We start from the raw sequence: 25460 nt of genomic DNA on the forward strand, positions 1-25460 counted from the left end.
TTACACTTGGTCTTCGATAGTCCAGTGTGACTGTGAATTAACTATTTGAAATGGCCGTTTATGTTATTCGATACAAAATGCCACTTTTGGTAAGAGTAGTGCTTTACCCATAATTCAGACTGGCATTATCCCGGACAGCTACAGCCCGTTTCGAGGGGTCCTTCAGTCTTGGGAGAAGGCTTTGCAGCTAGCGGTTAGCGGTGGTCAACATGCCGACTGTCAGTGTCAAAAGGGATCTTCTGTTCCATGCCTTGGGCAGAACATACAGTAAGAAATGTTACTTACCATATCAAGTAATAGATATTCAGTAAATTTGACAATTAAACTAGTATGTTTCTGCGTTGTGTTTTCAGACAGAAGGAACGTTGCTATAGCTAGCTAGTTAGTGGCTGCATGTTTGAATGGATGGGGAAATTGTTAGGTAGCTTCAGCTAACAGTAACTGATGCCGTGGCAATAACAGCTTTTCGCTCATTTTGTGTGTTGTTCATCAACATATCACATATTTCACATACACAACAACGGCATTTACTCAGTTTCTACTGAATCGTGATTAACAGGATTTGATAGTGTTGACAGAACTTTTTTTATTTTTGTAATCAAAATACAGATCAACAATTTACATTCTTACATCAACATTATATCAAAACAGAACGCAGGTATTAATGAGAAAATACTGGAACAAACAAAAAATATAAATAAAAAAAATTCTAGTGCAATTGTAATCACTCTGAAAAAATCTTATTGTAATGCTTTAGGAAAATATTATTATTGTTATTGTTCACTAGGGTTAATGTTTTAATAAAATGGTTAAATTCAATCAAAAAAAAAATATTTTGGTATAGTACTTTGGAATTTTTGTTTGTGAATGAAGTATTTGGCAACAAGAAGGAAAAAAATATACAATCATTTCAGTGGTCTTGTTATCATTGCAATAGTAACATATTATATCTTTCATGTCAAAAACATAGGTGGTGTTTATAATGGTAAATAAGTTTTTTGCAAGGTTTTCCCAAAATTCGGACACAAATTTACATTCAAAGAACAAGTGAGACAGATTCTCACCTTCTTTTTCACAGAAAACACATATCAATAGCCACAAATTTGGATATCATATAATTACATGGATATATCTTATGTAAAATTTTGAAGTGCACTTCCTTAACTTTGTTTGTTATACAATATTTGTCAGGCAATGTCAGGAATAAGCATGTTCCAGAAAAACTTTCCTCTCGGTGTAAGTTGGTTTTGTGAATTAAGAATTTGTCTTATATTTATTACAACAAGATCTCTCAAGTAAGCCCAAGCCTTCCAATCTGAGTTCTGGATAAACTTTGTGATCATTACCAAAACTAAGATGAGTTTTCATTAGTGTAGTTAGACCACTGGGAACGGCTTTGATCACAGAAATAAACTCTCTGAAAGGTATTGGAAACTCTTTCAATATTATAAATTGTTCATACGTGAGAATATTACCCTTGTTGTCGAAAACATCAAGAACAAAGTCAATATTCCTCTCATGCCAGCTGGGGTAGAACAATGACTTATTCCTTAAATTTATGTCTGAATTATTCCACAAAAGAGCTTTATGAGGGGGGAAATTGTGCAGGAAACATATTTTCCAGGCCATTAAAGCTTGTTGGTGAAACCTAGCCAATTTAGCAGGTAATCTTTCAAGAATATAATTACATTTCAGTAAAAATTTAAGACCTTCCAACTTATTAAACACATTATTTGGAATGAAATACCATATTGATTCAGTATTGGTCAAGCATCTTTTCAACCAGTTTATCTTGAAAGTTTTATTTATATCAACAAAATCCAACACTTCTAGACTGCCTTCAGTTTTTTTGTTAGAAAGGACTGACTGTTTTAGTTTGAGACTTATTTTTCCAGATAAAGTCAAGAAAGGTCTTATTGATCTCTTTACAGGATTTAGAGATCAGAATTTACACATAACGATAATGAGGGGTACGCAAAATGAGACAGTCCCTCTGCCTTGGACAGAAGTACTCTCCCAATTATAGAAAGATCTCTTTGTAGCTAATTATTCAATATATTTTTTGTTCTCTTAATTTTAGGAGAGAAATTCAAATGTTGTCTGACTAAGTGGTTTTTTGACAGATGTATTCTTAAATATTTAACACAGTCCTTTTCAGGAATATTTTATATTTCTTTATCATCAGAGTCAAATAAACATAAGATTTCACATTTAGAAACATTCAGCATTAATCCTGATGCAATAGAAAATGCAGTTATAGTATTAAGGGCAACCTGGTCTTTGTCTCTTAAGAAAAGAGTAGTATCATCAGCCAGTTGGGAAATTGATTTCTTTGTTAAAGATGGTTAAGCCATACAAATTTGCATTATTCAGAATATCTAGAGGTAGAAGTTCCACAACCAAAATGAATAAAAATGGCGAAATTGGGCATCCCTAACGTACACTTCTGTTGATACTGAATCTTTTGGAAGTATTAAGGTTTAGTAACACATAACTATTTATATCTTTGTAAAACATGCAAATTACTTTGATAAAATTTTCACCAAATCCAAAATGTTTAAGAGACCTAAAGAGAAATTAATGTTAAATTGTGTCAAAGGCTTTACAGAAGTATAAAAATAAGACAATCGCATCGGAGTCAATTGCATCTGAATAATCTTTAAGGTCCAAGACTAAACGAATGTTAGAGCTTATGTGACGGCCCTTCATAAATCCTGTTTGAGTCTCATTTATAATGGTATCTATTCCTTTCTTTAGTCTTTTGGCATAAACCAGAGCAATCAATTTGTAAACAATATTTAATAAAGTAATTGGTCTCCAATTGTCAATGAGAGAAGGGTCTTTATCGGGCTTCGGAATCAGTGAAATAAGGCACTGTTTCATAGTGGAGACTATTTCCCCACTTTTAATGCAATCTTGAAACATATTAAAAATCGGGTCTTCTAGTAACTCCCAAAACTGTCTATAGAATTCAACTGACAGGCCATCAGGACCAGGTGATTTCCCTTTTTTCAATGAATTCAGAGCCTCTCTAATTTCTTCAATTGACACAGGTGAATCGCAAACTGAGTGGAAATCATCCTCAATTACAGGGACATAATTCTGAATGTGGCAAATGTAGCTTTCACAACCATCTTCCTGAAATTGAGAGCTGTAAAGGTTTTCATAAAAGGAATTGACAAATGATGATATTGTAATCGGATCTTTGCATAAAACATCGTTAAGTTTGAGTGCAGTTATAGATTTTATTTTGTAGTTTGTCTTTTCAAGTGCAAAAAAGTAACTAGTGTTTCTTACCCCCTCTTCAATCCATTTTGCTCTTGACCTTACAAAGGCATCCTTTGATCTGTGTAAAGCTGTTCTAATTCTAGTTGTAAAGAAAGTGTTGACAGAACTGATGCTTGTTATTTCACCACGATTGCATCATTTCCCAGTCCAGACCTATCCTAGCCTGCTACTGACTGACCACCACATAGCTACGTCCATTTAACTAGTAAAATATAACTCAATTAAGAATGGAGGTGTGACCAAAATACATGCATTGTTCCAACAGATATTAAAATGTTATTCTCTTTTCCTTTCTTTCAGCTGATGAAGAATTTGATGAGTTGTGTTTTGAGTTTGGACTGGAGCTTGATGAGATTGTGAGTAGAAGACTGAGGATGAACCTCAACCATATCCACTTGTTTGTGTGATAACCAATTTAGTATTTTCGGGCTAACCATCCTCCTTCTAACCTTGTCCTTCAGACCTCAGAGAAGGACATCATCAGTCGTGAGCAGGGGGACACCAAGGCAGAGGGGGCATCTGATGTGATTCTGTATAAGATTGATGTCCCAGCTAACCGCTATGACCTGCTGTGTCTGGAAGGACTGGTCAGGGGCCTGCAGGTCTTCAAGCAGAAGTATGTAAACACATCTATATGGAGAATTGTGTGCTTAAACATGACTTTTACATTGCCAAAGTACTTCAGCTTGTGCTGCTTTATTGTGTGTGTTGTCTTCAGCCGTGTATTGACTTCTCCATGTGTGTTTGCGCTCCAGGATGGAAGCACCTCGCTACAGGCGTGTGAGTCCAGCCAACGGAGAGCCTCAGAGGCTGGTCATCACAGAGGAGGTGGGTGGATAACACGAACAGGTTCTCTGTTTAATGATCTGGGTCTTAGGTAGAGTGTAGGGTTGTTTAGTTTGGTGTTCAGAGGAGGTGTGTGGAAATCACGAGCCACACCCTCAGTTTAATGTTCTGGGTAGAGTGTTAGGGTTGGTTCGTTTGGTCATCACAGAGGGGGGTGGAAAACATGGACTTTTAGTTTAATGGCCTGGGTTCTGGGCAGAGTGTTAGGGTTGGTTTATTTGGTCATCACAGAGGGGGGTGGAAAACATGGACTTTTAGTTTAATGGCCTGGGTTCTGGGCAGAGTGTTAGGGTTGGTTCATTTGGTCATCACAGAGGGGGGTGGAAAACATGGACTTTTAGTTTAATGGCCCGGGTTCTGGGCAGAGTGTTAGGGTTGGTTCATTTGGTCATCACAGAGGGGGGTGGAAAACATGGACTTTTAGTTTAATGGCCTGGGTTCTGGGCAGAGTGTTAGGGTTGGTTAATTTGGTCATCACAGAGGGGGGTGGAAAACATGGACTTTTAGTTTAATGGCCTAGGTTCTGGGCAGAGTGTAGGGTTGGTTCATACATCTTATCATGAATGAACCACCACCGTGGTTCTTTATGACAAGATGATTAATTAAGATATTGAACTGTTGATGAATGCCTCTACATTTGTAGAGGCTGTGCAAAGGAGGCTTTGGGTCAAGTGTTGGAAGTAAGAGAGTGGAATTTTAGAGATGAATGCGAAAATCCTGACTCAGAGTGTGGGTGTGCCTGTCGCAGACGGCTGCTGTGCGACCCCACGCTGTGGCTGCAGTTTTGAGAAACATCACCTTCACACTGGAACGCTACGACAGCTTTATCGAACTACAGGAGAAACTCCATCAGAACGTCTGTAGGTTAGTCAGACACCTAACACATCTCTACCTTCACAGAAAAATATATATAATTCCCACACATAAGTTTGACCAACTCAGTGGCCTTGAGATTAGTGTCTGCCCTGAGATTGGAAGGTTGGTGGTTCGGTCCCCAGTCGAATCTTACCATAGGCTTTGATGCCTCTATGCTTGGCATTCAGCATTAAGGAGATGTCCAGCAGGTGTACATGTATATAAAACTACCTTATGCTACAGAAATAGGAGATAGGCTCCTGGCCCTCTGAGCCGTTCTGGCTGGACAAGGCTTACTTACGCACACCATTTTACCTCTGCATATTTATTGTCAACGTTTTGGTCAGATAACTTTTTACAATACCATGTCTCATACTTCAGTGATGGCTTTCAGTGTGTTCTTTTCTGGGAGTTTCTGAGATGTGTTGTTGTCTCAGGGGAAGTTGTGACTAATCTGTGCTCTGTAGGAAAAGGACTCTGATTGCCATCGGCACCCATGATCTGGACACCATTTCAGGCCCCTTCACCTACACAGCCAAACCACCTGGTGACATCCGCTTCAAACCTCTCAACCAGGCAAAGGAGTACACCGCACAGGAACTCATGAGCCTCTACAAGGTGAGCAGGGATTGGCAACAAAGATTATGAGCCTCTGTAAAATGAGTTATGATTGGCTATGGCTAGAGATCTTTTATTTCTGTCATCCTATGTTTCGATTTCTTTGAATTTCTCCCTCAGACAGACAGCCACTTGCGACACTATCTGCACATTATTGAAGACAAGCCTGTATATCCTGTCATCTATGACAGCAACGGCATTGTACTGTCTATGCCTCCAATCATCAATGGTGAGGACACACACATATAACCACAGGTTACCTGCCAAACTATAAACCTAGTGGACTTCCAATATTGATTAACCCATCGTATGCTATAGATGCTATTCTAACAGTCTTCTCTCTGTTGTTTTTTTAGGGGACCATTCCAAAATCTCCTTGAATACAAAGAATGTTTTTATCGAGTGCACAGCCACTGATCTTACCAAGGCAAAAATCGTGTTGGACATGATGGTGACGATGTTCTGCGAGTATTGTGAGGAGCCTTTCACGTGAGTCCAGGCAACAGCTGTTTAGATTTCTATCACTGAAATGAAATAACTAATAGCTGAACCTAATGTATTTTTGTGTGTAAAATAAGACCATGAATTAGTGGAAATTATAGTGATAAGAAGTTCCTTTGCCCGGCCCCACTTTAAAATACTCCTCTTGATCTATGTCCTGTTCTCTCTCAGGGTAGAGGAGGCTGAGGTGGTGTACCCAGATGGCAGGACCTGCCTGTACCCGGTACTGTGTCCACTTACCATCACTCTGCAGTCTGTTTCCTTTTGTGGGGAAAATATACTCAACAAAAATATAAACGCAACATGTTAAGTGTTGGTCCCATGTTTCATGAGCTGAAATAATATACATTTTCCATACGCACAAATTATTATTTATCCAAATTTTGTCCACAAATTTGTTCACATCCCTGTTAGTAAGCGTTTCTCCTTTGCCGAGATAATTTGTCCTACTGACAGGTGTGGCATATTAAGAAGCTGATTAAACAGCAGGATCATTACACAGGTGCACCTTGTGCTGGGGACAATAAAAGGCCACTCTAAAATGTGCAGTGTTGTCACACAACACATTGCCACAGATGTCTCCATTTTTGAGGGAGTGTGCAATTGGCATGGCATGCTGACTGCAAGAATGTCTACCAGAGCTGTTGCCAGAGAATTTAATACGCATTTCTCTACCATAAGCCACCTCCAACATCGTTTTAGAGAATTTGGCAGTACGTCCAACCGGCCTCACAACCGCAGACCACGTGTAACCCCGCCAGCCCAGAACCTCCACATCCTTCTTCCTCACCTGCGGGATCGTCTGAGGCCAGTCACCCGGACAGCTGATGAAACTGATGAGTATTTCTGTCCGTAATAAAGGCCTTTTGTGGGAAAAAACAAATTCTGATTGGCGGCCTGGATCCCCAGTTGGTAGGCCTATGCCTTCCCAGGCCCACCCATGTGAAATCAATAGATTACGGCCTAATGAATTTATTTAAGTTGACTGATTTCCTTATATGAACTGTAACTAAGTAAAATTGTTGAAATTGTTGCATGTTGCGTTTATATTTTTGTTCAGTGTATATATTTGAACCTGCTTGTCAATATTTAAATTCGGACTATCCCCATTCTATTATTTTCCTAACCCTCTACCTTCCTGCTATACCATGTGACCTCTCAGGAGCTGGCTTACAGGAAGGAGACTCTGTCAGCAGACTTCATCAACCGCAAAGTTGGCATCAGGTAAATAAGTGACTTGAAATAATATCCAACCCTGTTTCTGGAGATCTGGGGCGGCAGGTAGCCTAGTGGTTAGAGCGTTGAACTAGTAACAAAGGTTGCAAGATCGAATCCCCGAGCTGACAAGGCAAAAATCTGTCGTTCTGCCCCTGAACAAGGCAGTTAACCCACTGTTCCTAGGCCGTCATTGAGATTGAGAATTTGTTCTTAACTGAATTGCCTAGTTAAATAAATAAATGGGACTGAGAGCTACTTACAGTGTTGGAAAGGGATCACAGCAGTGATTGAATGAGGTTATGAGGCATGAGTTGAGATGTTCAGAGGCTTGACCAGTGCTGGACAGGATTTTACTGGGAAGACAAAACAATAACAAAACACTACACAGTTAGACAAAAGAGCTAAGAATGAGTTAGTCCAAGCAAAGCGTAATAATGTGTGATTGTGTATGTGATTGACTCTACATACAGTAATGTGAGGAAATTGATAGGGGTACTCACAGTGCTTGGAAGGGAAACACTCAAGGTGCCAGTGGATGTGTGGGCACATGAGAAGTCGTGGCTTCAGTTCATGTCAGGAGAAAGTTGATGGTAGTGGAGTGGAGTGGTCATCACTGCTTAATCAGGGAACAGGAGGGGACTTGGCTGTAAATACAAATAGCAGATACATTCCATTACAGCTGCGCCATCGTAGGTTTGGACAACGAGTTTCTCTATGAACTTAAACTCAGACATCTCAAAATTCATAAAGTCAAACAGACTGCGTGTCTCACCCACTTGACACATCAAAGTAGCCCAAAACACGTTCCTGAATAAAACCCTTATCATCCACATACCTGACGATAACTGACAACTGCAAGCAGACTGGTGGCACAATCGGTCCCAGAGCAGTGGGGCAATTTTTAACAGTTGATTAGTCTGAAACAATGTCTTGTTGTCATCTGATACAGCATGTCAGATTTCTAATGTTTAGGTGTAGCCTAGGCTGCTGCAACATTTATGCCATGAGTTTTTGCTTGTCTGTCCGGAGTGATTGTGTTATCATCTTTGTTAAATTAGTACTGGAGGAAAGTGGAAAGCCTCCCTGAGTGCATGTGAAAAAATGCGTTGCATCAACCTCTCTCATTAATCTAATATTTGGAAGCTATCAAATCATTCGAAATTGTTTCGACATCCCAGAAAAGACAGTCGAAAGTTCGATATGTTCAGCAAGTAAAGCATCGTAATGTGCAATTAACTCTGCAAGCTCCTTGTAGTTGCCCCTGTTAACCGAACTTTCCCTCTGGTCGTCCTTTAAAAGCAAATTCTTGCATGCCCTGCTTTTGTTTTTTAATTTGGCTGAACGATTGATGTTCTTCATGTCACTGTACCCACCTTTCGACCAAGGCTCAGACTTTCCAAAAAGCAGGGAAGGCCAGAAATACAGGTGGCCTGATGAAAGGCTCCCTGTTAACCAGCTAACGTTATACTTTTGATACCAGTTTGTATTGAATGCCCTCACCTTTTCATCCTTTATCATGAAACTGATCTCAGGCAGAGGTTGACCCTCGCTTTTAATGTACCCCAGACAATGAAAGGGGTTCTTCAACAAAAAGGCCACAACATAATCGGCAGCGTTGGCCATTCTACCATTCTGGTGGAGAGAACGGCACACTCATGCTGGTAGCTAGCTAGCTACTGAAGTTAGCAAGGCAAATTTAAATAAATTGCACTAACTGGACACACAAATAATGTTCTAAAACCAAGAAAACTCTTTATAATATACCTCCTCCGTCTCCTGTAACTTGAAAAAACGAATTTGAATTGAATAATATCCCCAAAATGCTCAACTATAACTCTTAATCTCGATCCAACAATGTCACCAAGCCTCTCAACACACAGAACCCCCATAATGCTCTGTGGCACAATCCCAATACAGCACACTAGGTTCATTCTCTGAATGAGTAATTCTATGATTGGATGGACAACATGTCAGTTCATACTGCAAAAGCTTTCATTGGTTGGAAGACGTCCTCCGGAAGTGGTCATAATTACCATGTATGTCTATGAAAGCGGGTGAGTCCTACACGCCTCCTAGATTTGTATTGAAGTCGATGTAGCCAGAGGAAGCCGGAAGCTAGCTGTCCTTCGGCTACACCATGGTGCTAGCCCAGACAGTGATGTTGAAGTTACTGTAGACTTTCATTGCAAAACAGTGTATTTTAATCAATTATTTGGTGACATATGAATATATTTAGTACGTTTTATCTAAAAAAGGATAACTTTTTAATGTTTTTCACAATTTTTTTATTTATTTAAATTTCACTGAGGATGGTCCTCCCCTTCCTCCTCTGAGGAGCCTCCACTGCAACATTCCTGCAGATGCTTATAAATGGTTTACATTGTACATATTTAGCAGACACTCTTATCCAGAGCGACTTACATGAGCAATTATGGTTAAGTGCCTTGCTCAATGACATTTTTTTTGTACCTAGTCTGTTCGGGGATTCGAACCAGCAACCTTTCAGTTACTGACCCAATGTTCTTAACCGCTAGGATACCTGCCACTGTTTGTAATGGTTTGTTTGTCTCCAGTGAGTCGACTGAGCACATCGCCCAGCTGTTGACCAAGATGTGCTTGCGCTCAGAGGTCACAAGCGACGGTGAACAGATCGAGGTGGAGATCCCGCCCACGCGCTCTGACGTCATCCACGCCTGTGACATCATGGAGGACGCCGCCATGGCGTACGGTTTCAACAATATTCCCCGCACCACGCCGCGCACCTATACCGTAGCCAATCAGGTGAGGGTATTCTTCAGCAGGTTATTCAGGAGTGAAGTTGATTGGTTGTTGACTGGAGCTGCTGGTTGGGTGGTATTGTTTTCTGTCTCATGACTCTTGTGTTTTTAGCTCCCACTGAATAAGCTGTCAGAGCTGCTGAGACAGGACCTGGCTGCTGCTGGATTCACAGAGGCCCTCACCTTCGCCCTGGTAATGACACCTCACTCTCTATCTTTTGTGGACTCCAGGAAGAGTAGCTTCTGAAAAAGCTAATGGGGATCCAAATAATAAACATGCACACACATTTTCATGTGTTGTATCTGTCTTCCTGTGCAGTGTTCTCGGGAGGACATAGCTGACAAGCTGTTGAAGAACATCTCAGAGACCAGAGCATGTCACATCTCCAACCCCAAGACAGCTGAGTTCCAGGTGGACCACCATTACCGTGGATTAATCATGTCTCTCTGATAACATTATAAACGGGCCCCCTTTAGTTTCTGAATGATTTCTTATGATTGGTATAAATTACAGCAATTATCAAGTAAAAAAGTTGAATGGATTCTATCACCCCCTGTTGATGTGAGTGTTTACTACATAAGAGAGTGCTGTGTGACTGGGTGGGTTGGTCAGCGGCTGGTGGTGGTGGTAACAGCAGTGCTCGTCTTCTCCACCAGGTGGCGCGCACCACCCTGCTGTCAGGCCTGCTGAAGACTGTTGCTGCCAACAGGAAGATGCCTCTGCCTCTGAGGCTGTTTGAGATTTCAGACGTGGTGCTCAAGGATGAAACCAAAGGTGTGTGGGTGTGACCCAAGTATTCATCATGTAGTGTATTCACGGATATGTGTAGAAATAATGTCATTGTATGCCTGCCTTTCTAATTTCTTTATTCGGACAAACATGAATGTACATACTGATTCCCTCATACTCAAGAAGACACACTGTCATTATCAGTTTTAAAGACATCCTAATGGCCACGTTGTCCTCTGCTCTCCCTCTCAGATGTGGGGGCCAGGAACAACCGTCGTCTGTGTGCTGTCTACTACAACAAGAGTCCTGGGTTTGAGGTGATCCACGGCCTGATGGACAGGGTCATGCAGCTGCTGGAGGTCAAACCAGGCCAGGGCAATGGCTACCACATCCAGGCTGCCGACGGTAAGACAACCAGGGAGCCATCTCACTAGTTTAAACTGGACTCTCTCTCTGTTTCACTCATTCACCCCCCCCCATCGATGTGCGTGTCTCCTGCCACAATCAGACATAGGGGAAATCGATGGGCTCAAGTACCACAGAGAGAGAGGGATGAGGAGGTTGCAAAGAGGGAGAGCAGGGGTGCGGGGGACAGAGAGAGACTTGGAAATCAGGGGATAGAGAGTAAGAGCATGTCGTTTCAGCAGGGGGAGTCAGACTGCATGTGAGTCACGTCTGCTGCTGCAGTGCCCCTGTCTGGGTTTACAGGGAGATAGACTGGCACATCCATGGGCATTTAGACTGCCTGAAACAAACACACTTACACAGCTACAAAAAAACACTTCAACTGTTACATTTACACGACTAGCAAACTATTATGCAGACCAGACACACAACACACATGCAAAAAAAGATGTGCTCCTCATGTCCGTGTGACCTTAACCCCATTACAGGGTCATGATCTTCTGCAGGACCTCCCGCAATGTTACCCTATGGGGGGAGGGAGGGACTCTTAAGTAGCAGATACCTATGTTTCACTTAACTGTCAAATTCAGCCCTTCCCGTTCACTGTTAAAGACACGCTTGACTGTCTGGTTAGTGTTGACCTTGGCTCAGAGAGAATGAATCTGAGAGGGTTTTCAGGGTGGGTGGAATATGTTGTCACTTGTCAGGCTGGCTGGCTTGAACTTAGCTATTAGTGTACCATTTTTAAAGACTGGTTGTCATGGTGCTGCCCTGCTTTCGAAGAGACACACAATGTAGAGCGCTTTCTGTTGCTAGTTAGGAGTTAGCATCTGAACGGTTAGCTAAGGAGTACATTAGCTTTTAGGAGCAAAGCAACGTGGGAAGAAGTGAAGCACCATAGAGAAGAGAACAGAACAGCATAGGAACGGAACATGTCTGTGGAAGTGGAGTCATAGCAACCCTGAGCCTAGATGTTCTCCTTGGAACAGGCTCTAGCAGTCATTGTTTTAAAAAACCTTGTCAGTGAGCTGTCTCTCACATCAAATCAAATGTTATTTGTCACATGTGCCAAATACAACAGGTGTAGACCTTATAGTGAAATGCTTACTTACAAGCCCTTAACCAACAATGTAGTTTTAAGAAAAAACATATTTTTTTTAAGTAAGAGAAGAATAACAAATGATTAAAGAGTAGCAGTAAATAACAATAGCGGGGCTATATACAGGGGGTACCAGTACAGAGTCAATGTGCGGGGGCACCGGTGTCGAGGTAAAATGTACATGTAGGTAGAGTAGAGTTATTAAAGTGACTAACTATTCCACACATCTGAGAATAGTTATATCTCATTATCTCTTGAGTCTCTCTCTTCTGTGGAAACATTTATTCAGAGACTACACTTTTAACGTTTATTTTCACTGGACCACTGAGAAGCCTCATCACCCCTCTCTTCTGTTTCCCCACTTTCAGATTCCACCTTCTTCCCTGGTCGCTGTGCTGAGATCTTTGCACGCGGGAAGAGCATAGGACGCCTCGGGGTCCTTCACCCTAATGTCATCAACCACTTTGAGCTCACCATGCCATGCTCCGCCCTGGACATCGACATCGAGTCCTTCCTGTGATGTCACAACCACACCCTGGGTGTGATGTCACACCCAGACACACACCGAACTTGTAAGACCACCAAACTCATCAACCAACACAGGTTAATTTACTCATGCCCAGTCCATCCCAACACAGGTTAATTTACTCATGCTCAGTCCATCCCAACACAGGTTAATTTACTCATGCTCAGTCCATCCCAACACAGGTTAATTTACTCATGCTCAGTCCATCCCAACACAGGTTAATTTACTCATGCCCAGTCCATCCCAACACGGGTTAATTTACTCATGCCCAGTCCATCCCAACACGGGTTAATTTACTCATGCCCAGTCCATCCCAACACGGGTTAATTTACTCATGCCCAGTCCATCCCAACACGGGTTAATTTACTCATGCCCAGTCCATCCCAACACGGGTTAATTTACTCATGCCCAGTCCATCCCAACACGGGTTAATTTACTCATGCCCAGTCCATCCCAACACGGGTTAATTTACTCATGCCCAGTCCATCCCAACACGGGTTCATTTACTCATGCCCAGTCCATCCCAACACGGGTTAATTTACTCATGCCCAGTCCATCCCAACACGGGTTAATTTACTCATGCTCAGTCCATCCCAACACAGGTTAATTTACTCATGCTCAGTCCATCCCAACACGGGTTCATTTACTCATGCTCAGTCCATCCCAACACGGGTTCATTTACTCATGCCCAGTCCATCCCAACACGGGTTCATTTACTCATGCCCAGTCCATCCCAACACGGGTTCATTTACTCATGCCCAGTCCATCCCAACACGGGTTCATTTACTCATGCTCAGTCCATCCCAACACAGGTTCATTTACTCATGCTCAGTCCATCCCAACACAGGTTCATTTACTCATGCTCAGTCCATCCCAACACGGGTTCATTTACTCATGCCCAGTCCATCCCAACACAGGTGTTCCCAGCTCCAGCAGAGTACAGGCCCAACCCGCTCCAGCGGAACTCACGTTTTCACGCAAATCTCCCGTTGACATCACATTGAAAGCTTGAGATGAGTAAAGTGCAAAAGTTAGGATTCGGGCCCAAATTAATTGTTCAGTTGATATCATGCAAGGTATTTCTGTTGGACAAATGTACATCAGTGTATGAAGTAACCATAGAAACTTTTGGCTGGTACAGTGCATTCGGAAAGTATTGACCCCTTGACCTTTTCCACATTTTTGTTACATTACAGCCTTATTCTTAAATGGATTCCATATACAGTGGGGAGAACAAGTATTTGATACACTGCCGATTTTGCAGGTTTTCCTACTTACAAAGCATGTAGAGGTCTGTAATTTTTATCATAGGTACACTTCAACTATGAGAGACGGAATCTAAAACAAAAATCCAGAAAATCACATTGTATGATTTTTAAGTAATTAATTTGCATTTTATTGCATGACATAAGTATTTGATACATCAGAAAAGCAGAACTTAATATTTGGTACAGAAACCTTTGTTTGCAATTACAGAGATCATACGTTTCCTGTAGTTCTTGACTAGGTTTGCACACACTGCAGCAGGGATTTTGGCCCACTCCTCCCTACAGATCTTCTCCAGATCCTTCAGGTTTCGGGGCTGTCGCTGGGCAATACGGACTTTCAGCTCCCTCCAAAGATTTTCTATTGGGTTCAGGTCTGGAGACTGGCTAGGCCACTCCAGGACCTTGAGATGCTTCTTACGGAGCCACTCCTTAGTTGCCATGGCTGTGTGTTTCGTGTCGTTGTCATGCTGGAAGACCCAGCCACGACCTATCTTCAATGCTCTTACTGAGGGAAGGAGGTTGTTGGCCAAGATCTCGCGATACATGGCCCCATCCATCCTCCCCTCAATACGGTGCAGTCGTCCTGTCCCCTTTGCAGAAAAGCATCCCCAAAGAATGATGTTTCCACCTCCATGCTTCACGGTTGGGATGGTGTTCTTGGGGTTGTACTCATACTTCTTCTTCCTCCAAACACGGCGAGTGGAGTTAGACCAAAAAGCTCTATTTTTGTCTCATCAGACCACATGACCTTCTCCCATTCCTCCTCTGGATCATCCAGATGGTCATTGGCAAACTTCAGACAGGCCTGGACATGCACTGGCTTAAGCAGGGGGACCTTGCGTGCGCTGCAGGATTTTAATCCATGACGGCGTAGTGTGTTACTAATGGTTTTCTTTGAGACTGTGGTCCCAGCTCTCTTCAGGTCATTGACCAGGTCCTGCCGTGTAGTTCTGGGCTGATCCCTCACCTTCCTCATGATCATTGATGCCCCACGAGGTGAAATCTTGCATGGAGCCCCAGACCGAGGGTGATTGACCGTCATCTTGAACTTCTTCCATTTTCGAATAATTGCGCCAACAGTTGTTTCCTTCTCACCAAGCTGCTTGCCTATTGTCCTGTAGCCCATCCCAGCCTTGTGCAGGTCTACAATTTTATCCCTGATGTCCTTACACAGCTCTCTGGTCTTGGCCATTGTGGAGAGGTTGGAATCTGTTTGATTGAGTGTGTGGACAGGTGTCTTTTATACAGGTAACGAGTTCAAACAGGTGCAGTTAATACAGGTAATGAGTGGAGAACAGGAGGGCTTCTTAAAGAAAAACTAACAGGTCTGTGAGAGCCGGAATTCTTACTGGTTGGTAGGTGATCAAATACTTATGTCATGCAATAAAATGCAAATTAATTATTTAAAAATCATACAATGTGATTTTCTGGATTTTTGTTTTAGATTCCGTCTCTCACAGTTGAAGTGTACCTATGATAAAAATTACAGACCTCTACATGCTTTGTAAGTAGGAAAACCTGCAAAATCGGCAGTGTATCAAATACTTGTTCTCCCCACTGTATATATTTTTTTTTAAAGGAAATATCACATTTACATAAGTATTCAGACCCTTTACTCAGTACTTTTGTTGAAGCACTTTTGTCAGCGATTACAGCCTCAAGTCTTCTTGGGTATGATGCTACAAGCTTGGCACACCTCTATTTGGGGAGTTTCTCAAATCTTTCTCTGCAGATCCTCTCAAGCTCTGTCAGGTTGGCTGGGGAGTGTCGCTGCACAGCTATTTTCAGGTCTCTCGAGATGTTCGATTGGGTTTCAGTCTGGGCTCTGGCTGGGACACTCAAGGACATTCAAAGACTTGTCCCGAAGCCACTCCGCGTTGTCTTGGCTGTGTGCTTAGGAATGTTCGCCCCTGTCTGAGGTCCTGAGCGCTCTGGAGCAGGTTATCATCAAGGATCTCTCTGTACTTTGCTCCGTTCATCTTTCCCTCGAAAGACTAGTCTCCCAGTCCCTGCTGCTGAAAAACATCCCCACAGCATGATGCTGCCACCACCATGCTTCACCGTAGGGATAGTGCCTGGTTTCCTTCAGATGTGATGCTTGGCATGCAGGCCAAAGAGTTCAATCAGTTCAATCTTGTTTCTGAGGGTCTTTAGGTGCCTTTTGGCAAACTCCAAGCGGGCAGTCATGTGCCTTTTACTGAGGAGTGGCTTCCGTCCCGGCCACTCTACCATAAAGGCCTGATTGGTGGAGTGCTGCAGAGATGGTTGACCATCGGGTTCTTGGTCACCTCCGTGACCAAGGCCCTTCATTCCCGATTGCTCAATTTGGCAAGGTGGCCAGCTCTAGGAAGAGTCTTGGTGGTTCCAAACGTCTTCTATTTTAGAATGATGTAGGCCACTGTGTTCTTGGGGACCTTCAATGCTGCAGACATTTTTTCCCCAGATCTGTGCCTCGACACAATCCTGACTCGGAGCTCTACGGACAATTCCTTCGACCTCATGGCTTGGTTTTTGCTCTGACATGCACTGTCAAATGTGGGATCTTGTATAGACAGGTTTGTGCCTTTCCAAATCATGTCCAATCAATTGGATTTACCACCAATCAAGTTGTAGAAACATCTCAAGGATGATCAATCGAAACAGGATGCACCTGAGCTCAATTTCGAGTCTCATAGCAAAGGGTCTGAAGATATTTGTATTTTACATTTTTTATACATTTTCTAAAAACCTGTTTTCGCTTTGTCATTATAGGGTATTGTGTGTAGATTGAGGGGATCTTTTAAAAACATTTTTTTTTTTTTAGAATAAGGCTGTAATGTAACAAAATGTGGAAAGAGGTCTGAATATTTTCAGAAGGCACTACATAAAATGTGGCTATTTTTATCTCCATGGTAATTAAAATGTACATGAGACATCAGTCTGTGAATTCACTGCAGTCCTGTTTCACATGAGCTTTTAACCCATATACTGTACCATTGAAAGACATTGCTCTGAGTAATCATTTCAATTCCAGTCATTTATATTAAAGGTTTGTCTTACAGTGCAATAGGCCTATATGCTGTATGAGTGTAAATAACAGGAAGCCACAGCTGTTGTTCAACAGGTTTTATTTTTGACTTACATGGTCTTGTAATGCTCTTGGGCGGAGCTTCATCTACTTAATGAAAGATACAACAGGACATAAACTCTGACATACTGTACAATGCAGTACTGTAATTATGCAGATGTTGCTTAGGTATGGTTGTGGTAGTGAGAGGAAGGAGATATGAAGAACTTACAAAAGTGAAGGGATAAACCGGTCAAATAATGCAAATAACATGTTGCAAATAAAATTCGTGTAATTCAGATTATTTTTATTTGTCTTCAGTCTTTCAAAGTTACACAATGTGTGAAATACAGAATCAATGTACAAATGTCACAAATATACAAGGCACATTTTTATACAACACTTGCTAGAATCCTGTCATCATTCATGTTATATAGTAACAGCATTGGGTCATAGTGGTCCCAGTACTATGAACAGTCTATTGACCAGAATAGAGTGGACCAGGCCTATGAATGTATAGGTGGTGAATTTATATGGCACCTCAATCTCCTTCCTTCTCCTTACGTCTGTCTTTGACTGACAGTCCATAGCAGGAGTACAGCACCTACAGACTGGCTGTCTTCACCATCTGTCGAGACGCCACAACACCCACCACAAAGCGGCACTGCCCAGGGCTAAGCCACCCAGTGTCAGTGCTGGCAGGGGTACGGGTAGCACCACCTGGGGCTTAAACGTCACCCCCAGCCTCTCATTTACCCAGTAGCCCACAGAACAGCCTGCATTCACCTCCAGGATGGTGGTGTACTGGTCCAGCTTGGGGTAGGTGTAGCTCAGGAAGAAGACCAGTACCAATGCCCCGAGTGGGGAGGTGAGCTGGAGCCGGTCAAATGTTTCTCAGTATGGATAGGTGACCACTATCAATGTGGCTGAGATTAAAGCACCACAGATCACATCCTGAAACCAGCAGGGAGGGGGAGTGTATATTTTGTACATGTATTTGATACATTTTTGCAACTGCTTAGACAGACATATTCATAGTAGCCTGAAGGGTGACGTGGTCTTTATGGTGATGAAGTGCTAGTCTGAGTCAGAAGAGGCTGGTGGGAGGAGCTATAGGAGACAGGCTCATTGTAATGGCTGGAATGGAATTACTGTAACAGAGTCATACATTTGGTTTCCATATGTTTGATACCGTTCCATTTATTTCATTCCAGCCATTACAATGAGCCTGTCCTCCTATAGCTCCTCCCACCAGCCTCCTCTGGTCTGAGTGTTGCTCTGGAACCTCTGTTATCTCAACTTTACAGGTCATAATGAACTACTTATTCTTATGTAATGGCATGATGAATGTCAAAGTGAAAGGCAGGTCCCCCTAGCTAACAGTGCCAGCCAGACATACAGTATGAATAATAAATACTGTATTGGGTCTGAATGTTTTATACAGTACTTTATATAGTGCTGTCGGGGCAGAGCAGAGGAAGAGACTCACCAGATCAGAATGCATGCCTGTGTACAGATGCCTCAGACACACCTACACAGACAACACCACCGCCACAAGCAGACCCACTTCAAACTGGAATTGTGGACAGAATATAAAGGTACACACACAAATCACACTCAGACGTGGCTACACACACTACTACAAAATACACAACTATCTGATGAGACGTTCTCTGATACTTTGATAAATAAGGGATACAATCTGAAAACCTCCGTTTGGGACTGTCAGACTGACGGTGTAACCAAGAAATTCCCAACATTCTTCCATACATAGTCGGAACGTGCTTAATCCTGCTAGCCAATAGGAGGGAAATGTACGTATTGTTTATACACCTATCCAATTCCTCCAGGTCTACACGGCTCTAGGGGTAGGGGTTGTTTCTGGGCAGGGCCATGCTCTTATCTTCCACTTCGTGCTCACCTTTTCTCTTTTCCTCTGTCTATCCTTTTCTTCTTGTTGATATTTGTCCTCCATTAGCCAGTCCCCCTAAGACAACTACAGCTATCTGTCATCCATCTATTCTGCCACTTTTTACTCATGTCTGTCCATCTCCCCTTCCCTCTCCCTCCTTTTATATAATTTACCTATGTGTTTTTGTTTCTCTCCATTTCAATGACAGTGAAGCAAGCCCATGTCATGTATATTCATTGACCTCCTTTTCCCTCCCTCCCCTGCTCCTCCTCCTCTTTCCTGTATCTGTTCCTTCCCCTTGTAGCTAGGGGGGCCTTTCAGAAGAAGTTAATGAAGAGAGGACTCAATGGACACAAAGGATGCTGGGATGGAGGGGCCACTGTGATTGACTGTCCTGACCTTTCACCCCTCAACCTAAGAGATCGCCTCAGGCCATTCAGACCACTGCACCAGACCACTACACATCTATAGCTATGTGCCCTCTCAGAAACATAAACTAAGTCACCACTGCACCAGACCACTATAGCTATGTGCTTTCTTTGATTCTCAGAAACAATGTCACCACTGAAGCACACTACCACTGTATCTGAGGCTGGTGCACACAACCACTGTATCTGAGGCTGGTGCACACAACCACTGTATCTGAGGCTGGTGCACACAACCACTGTATCTGAGGCTGGTGCACACAACCACTGTATCTGAGGCTGGTGTTTGAGTAGCTGATTGATTGTTGTGTGTGTGTGTGTTTGAGAGGGAGAGAGATTGACAGTAATTTACTCTATAGTCAATCAGAGGAACAAACAGCAGCTGTGTGGGTGTGTCTGAAGGTGACTGATGGTGACTGGCCATCACACAACTTTTCCATATGCACAAAAAGCTTATTTCTCTCAAATGTTGTCCACAAATGTGTTTATATCCCTTTTAGTGATCATTTCTCCTTTGCCAAGATAATCCATCCACCTGACAGGTGCGGCATATCAAGAAGCTGATTAAACAGCATGATCCTTACACAGGTGCACCTTGTGCTGGGGACAATAAAAGGTCACTTTAAAATGTGCAGTTTTGTCACACAACACAATACTACAGATGTCTCAAGTTTTGAGGGTGACTGCAAGAATGTCAGAGCTGTTAACAGAGAATTGAATGTTAATTTCTCTAACATAGGCCACCTCCAAAGTCCTTTTACAGAATTTGGCATTACGTCCAACCGGCCTCACAACCGCAGACCACATGTAACCACGCCAGCCCAGGACCGCCACATCCAGCTTCGTCACCTGCAGGATCGTCTGAGGAGGGGTGTGGGGGTACTGAGGGCTATTTCTGTCTGTAATAAAGCCCTTTTGTGGGGAAAAACTCCTTCTGATTGGCTGGGCCTGGCTCCCCAGCACCCCTGCCCAGTCATGTGAAATCCATAGATTAGGGCCTAATAAACTGATTTCCTGATATGAACTGTAACTAAGTAAAATCTTTGAAATTGTTGCATGTTGCGTTTATATTTTTGTTCAGTATATATAACTATGTGGCACAAAACTCTTCATGTTTACATCTATGGTTCTGTACAGGCCTTGTCCCAGGGAAGGGTGCAAGTGATGAGTCTCCCCCAAGACTGAGTAGCAGAAGCTTGGCAGGGGACCCAAGGGGCTCAAGGCGCTGCATGGGCCTCACATGAACCCTGGAAGCGACACTGAGGATGGTGGTGGCGGCCATGGCGTGGGTGGTGGGAAGGCCATACACAGCGTCCACACGCTTCTCCAGCTAAACCACTGGGGGCGCTAGAGGACGAGGCAGCTTCAGCACAGCCTTCTGGGCCTGGCCGATGTACATTACCATCTGGAGGAGAAGGAGAGGAGAAGAGAGGAGAAGAGAGGAGAGGAGGAGAGAAGAGAGGAGGAGAGAAGAGAGGAGAGGGGAGGAGATGAGAGGAAAAGAGAGGAGGAGAGGAAAAGAGAGGAGAGGAGAGGAAAAGAGAGGAGAGGAAAGGAGGAGAGGAAAGGAGAAGAGGAAAAGAGAGGAGAGGAAAGGAAAAGAGAGGAGAGGAAAGGAGGAGGGGAGAGGAGAAGAGGAGGAGGGGAGAGGAGAGGAAAGGAGAGAGGAGAAGAGAGGAGAGGAGGAGAAGAGAGGAGGAGAGGAGAGGAGAAGAGAGGAGAGGAAAGGAGGAGAGAGGAAAAGACAGGAGAGGAAAGGAGGAGAGAGGAAAAGACAGGAGAGGAAAGGAGGAGAAGAGAAGATAGGAGAGGAGAGGAAAAGAGAGAAGGGTAAGTCTTCATAAAGGGCTTTACTAATACATTTGATTGGTTGGAACTCGGTACACTTTTACTGTGCAAAGAATAAATGAAAAACATTCTAATGTATGAAGCTAACCGGATTGTTCAATGCTCCATTAAGAATGGCCACACAGTATCCTATAACTATGTAATCATTCAGTCTGTAGTAACCAGTTTGCAAGAAGATGCAAGGCACACTTCTATAAAAGGAGCACAGTCTGCAGTTCCTCAGTAACACAATCTACTGTAAGAATCAAATACATCCATGAGCTGCTGACACAGTGTCTTCAGTTGATGCTGACTGTGTACCCCTACAGTAACACAGACACGCTCCACAGAACTCAGGTTCTGACACAGTGTCTTCAGTTGATGCTGACTGTGTACCCCTACAGTAACACAGACACGCTCCACAGAACTCAGGTTCTGACACAGTGTCTTCAGTTGATGCTGACTGTGTACCCCTACAGTAACACAGACACGCTCCACAGAACTCAGGTTCTGACACAGTGTCTTCAGTTGATGCTGACTGTGTACCCCTACAGTAACACAGACACGCTCCACAGAACTCAGGTTCTGACACAGTGTCTTCAGTTGATGCTGACTGTGTACCCCTACAGTAACACAGACACGCTCCACAGAACTCAGGTTCTGACACAGTGTCTTCAGTTGATGCTGACTGTGTACCCCTACAGTAACACAGACACGCTCCACAGAACTCAGGTTCTGACACAGTGTCTTCAGTTGATGCTGACTGTGTACCCCTACAGTAACACACGCTCCACAGAACTCAGGTTCTGACACAGTGTCTTCAGTTGATGCTGACTGTGTACCCCTACAGTAACACAGACACGCTCCACAGAACTCAGGTTCTGACACAGTGTCTTCAGTTGATGCTGACTGTGTACCCCTACAGTAACACAGACACGCTCCACAGAACTCAGGTTCTGACACAGTGTCTTCAGTTGATGCTGACTGTGTACCCCTACAGTAACACAGACACGCTCCACAGAACTCAGGTTCTGACACAGTGTCTTCAGTTGATGCTGACTGTGTACCCCTACAGTAACACACGCTCCACAGAACTCAGGTTCTGACACAGTGTCTTCAGTTGATGCTGACTGTGTACCCCTACAGTAACACACGCTCCACAGAACTCAGGTTCTGACACAGTGTCTTCAGTTGATGCTGACTGTGTACCCCTACAGTAACACAGACACGCTCCACAGAACTCAGGTTCTGACACAGTGTCTTCAGTTGATGCTGACTGTGTACCCCTACAGTAACACAGACACGCTCCACAGAACTCAGGTTCTGACACAGTGTCTTCAGTTGATGCTGACTGTGTACCCCTACAGTAACACAGACACGCTCCACAGAACTCAGGTTCTGACACAGTGTCTTCAGTTGATGCTGACTGTGTACCCCTACAGTAACACACGCTCCACAGAACTCAGGTTCTGACACAGTGTCTTCAGTTGATGCTGACTGTGTACCCCTACAGTAACACAGACACGCTCCACAGAACTCAGGTTCTGACACAGTGTCTTCAGTTGATGCTGACTGTGTACCCCTACAGTAACACACGCTCCACAGAACTCAGGTTCTGACACAGTGTCTTCAGTTGATGCTGACTGTGTACCCCTACAGTAACACACGCTCCACAGAACTCAGGTTCTGACACAGTGTCTTCAGTTGATGCTGACTGTGTACCCCTACAGTAACACAGACACGCTCCACAGAACTCAGGTTCTGACACAGTGTCTTCAGTTGATGCTGACTGTGTACCCCTACAGTAACACAGACACGCTCCACAGAACTCAGGTTCTGACACAGTGTCTTCAGTTGATGCTGACTGTGTACCCCTACAGTAACACAGACACGCTCCACAGAACTCAGGTTCTGACACAGTGTCTTCAGTTGATGCTGACTGTGTACCCCTACAGTAACACACGCTCCACAGAACTCAGGTTCTGACACAGTGTCTTCAGTTGATGCTGACTGTGTACCCCTACAGTAACACACGCTCCACAGAACTCAGGTTCTGACACAGTGTCTTCAGTTGATGCTGACTGTGTACCCCTACAGTAACACAGACACGCTCCACAGAACTCAGGTTCTGACACAGTGTCTTCAGTTGATGCTGACTGTGTACCCCTACAGTAACACAGACACGCTCCACAGAACTCAGGTTCTGACACAGTGTCTTCAGTTGATGCTGACTGTGTACCCCTACAGTAACACAGACACGCTCCACAGAACTCAGGTTCTGACACAGTGTCTTCAGTTGATGCTGACTGTGTACCCCTACAGTAACACACGCTCCACAGAACTCAGGTTCTGACACAGTGTCTTCAGTTGATGCTGACTGTGTACCCCTACAGTAACACAGACACGCTCCACAGAACTCAGGTTCTGACACAGTGTCTTCAGTTGATGCTGACTGTGTACCCCTACAGTAACACACGCTCCACAGAACTCAGGTTCTGACACAGTGTCTTCAGTTGATGCTGACTGTGTACCCCTACAGTAACACACGCTCCACAGAACTCAGGTTCTGACACAGTGTCTTCAGTTGATGCTGACTGTGTACCCCTACAGTAACACAGACACGCTCCACAGAACTCAGGTTCTGACACAGTGTCTTCAGTTGATGCTGACTGTGTACCCCTACAGTAACACAGACACGCTCCACAGAACTCAGGTTCTGACACAGTGTCTTCAGTTGATGCTGACTGTGTACCCCTACAGTAACACAGACACGCTCCACAGAACTCAGGTTCTGACACAGTGTCTTCAGTTGATGCTGACTGTGTACCCCTACAGTAACACACGCTCCACAGAACTCAGGTTCTGACACAGTGTCTTCAGTTGATGCTGACTGTGTACCCCTACAGTAACACAGACACGCTCCACAGAACTCAGGTTCTGACACAATGGTTGTGAAACAACTGATATTTTAGTGATACAGCAGAGAGTTTGTGCAGAAAAACGATGTATCACAAATGCATTGTACATCAGTAGCAAAACCTTAGTGTGTACGTGGCCAGAGAGGGTGTGCAGTGTGCAGGCAATGCCAGGCCAGGGATGTGCGGCCAATCAGTACACACTGACTGTCTACTACACATCCTTAGGAGACGGCGCTAGTGGGACACGGGGGCTGACCCTCCACCTAGGCTAGAGTTGTATTTAGCTCTGCCTGTTATATTTAGAGAGAGAGAGATGGGGTAGGAAAGAGTGTGCAAGCTACAGAAAGAAAGATAGAGGTGGTAACCATGACTATTCCAACTGACAAGATGGGGAGACTATAATCATTGAGTGTTTGAGTAACCATGGTCCATGAGAGAGAGAACTGCCTATAGGCTTCTTATCCTCATGGTTAGCATAGCAACCAGAGTTTATAGACTGAAAGTGAAAAGAGGAGGGAGGGAGGGAGGAAAGACAGTCACTATCTATCTCTTTAGCAATCAGCCGCTTGTTCCCTGGAGGCTACTACCTCCAAGACACAGGCACCATTTACTCTGCCTCCACACATGTATTTATTCATCACTGCTATAGTTAGGATGTATATAGTGCTATTTATATTGTTGTTTTTTATGACCATTTGTATTATTTTATTTCACTTAGTCCTGCATGTTGGAGCTCAGAGCCTAAGATTTTCACTGTACCCTGCAATCACACCTGCAACCCTGTACATGTGACTATTAAACACTCTGAATCTGACAAATAGCGTACCCTGTTACCAGCCAACCAATCATATCAATCCCACTGGTACTGCCCTCAGATCAACCTATACAGTGGGCCGACACATTAGGCTCTTTGTGTGGGCCACATCAAAGGACTGACCAGGCTCCATCACATGAAGACATGAGTTAAAGATGGTGCAGGTCATAAACAGATAGTAGCAGCACAGAGTTAGCTGAATGAATGAGAGTATTGATTAGGCCGAGTGTCGCTCTGGACTTTGATCTGTCAACATGGGAGGGTGGTGGGTTGGGGAGGAATGGACTGTTCCTGCAACAAGATCTCATATTTTCCCATCGAAATGTGATATATTATGGACGCATTCATTCTGCGTGGTTACAGTAGCAATTCCGTGTGGTTACAGGG

The 25460-nt window shown here is 43.7% G+C and overlaps 1 protein-coding gene, 1 long non-coding RNA gene and 1 pseudogene across 3 annotated transcripts; 1 reads left to right on the forward strand and 2 right to left on the reverse strand.

The window, feature by feature from the left end:
• On the forward strand, positions 1-20566 carry LOC139548226 (phenylalanine--tRNA ligase beta subunit-like). 2 transcript variants are annotated; one of them, XR_011669676.1, is made up of 17 exons: positions 1-267; positions 3589-3644; positions 3750-3904; positions 4044-4116; positions 4883-4998; positions 5457-5607; positions 5728-5836; positions 5964-6096; positions 6280-6331; positions 7271-7332; positions 9900-10107; positions 10216-10296; positions 10423-10515; positions 10761-10878; positions 11086-11238; positions 12706-12909; positions 19394-20566. XR_011669676.1 is itself a non-coding variant. In XM_071357757.1 (16 exons), exons 1-16 carry the CDS (start codon positions 210-212, stop codon positions 12855-12857), a joined length of 1770 nt encoding a protein of 589 aa, XP_071213858.1. In that variant the 5' UTR covers positions 2-209; the 3' UTR covers positions 12858-17481. The 2 variants fall into 2 exon arrangements, 1 of the variants encoding a protein (XP_071213858.1); XM_071357757.1 differs by lacking the exon at positions 19394-20566 and having other exon boundaries at positions 2-267; positions 12706-17481.
• LOC139548227 (uncharacterized) lies at positions 6881-9179 on the reverse strand. Its single transcript, XR_011669677.1, has 4 exons — positions 9091-9179; positions 7827-7970; positions 7587-7679; positions 6881-6971 (listed from the first exon to the last, which is right to left on the reverse strand). It is a non-coding gene; the product is annotated as an uncharacterized lncRNA (long non-coding RNA).
• Positions 17464-25460, reverse strand: part of LOC139548480 (sphingosine-1-phosphate phosphatase 2-like) — a 10957-nt pseudogene continuing 2960 nt past the window's right edge.

The sequence above is a fragment of the Salvelinus alpinus genome, chromosome 21 (genome assembly GCF_045679555.1).
Source record: "Salvelinus alpinus chromosome 21, SLU_Salpinus.1, whole genome shotgun sequence".
Classification (NCBI taxonomy): Eukaryota; Metazoa; Chordata; class Actinopteri; order Salmoniformes; family Salmonidae; genus Salvelinus; species Salvelinus alpinus.

Excerpts from the sequence above, each read along its gene's own strand:
- LOC139548226 (XM_071357757.1), top strand. The coding sequence starts at position 210 with ATGCCGACTGTCAGTGTCAAAAGGGATCTTCTGTTCCATGCCTTGGGC. Across the intron at positions 4,999-5,456 it reads CTCCATCAGAACGTCTGTAG|GAAAAGGACTCTGATTGCCA; the intron begins GTTAGTCAGACA and ends TGTGCTCTGTAG. Across the intron at positions 6,097-6,279 it reads TATTGTGAGGAGCCTTTCAC|GGTAGAGGAGGCTGAGGTGG; the intron begins GTGAGTCCAGGC and ends GTTCTCTCTCAG.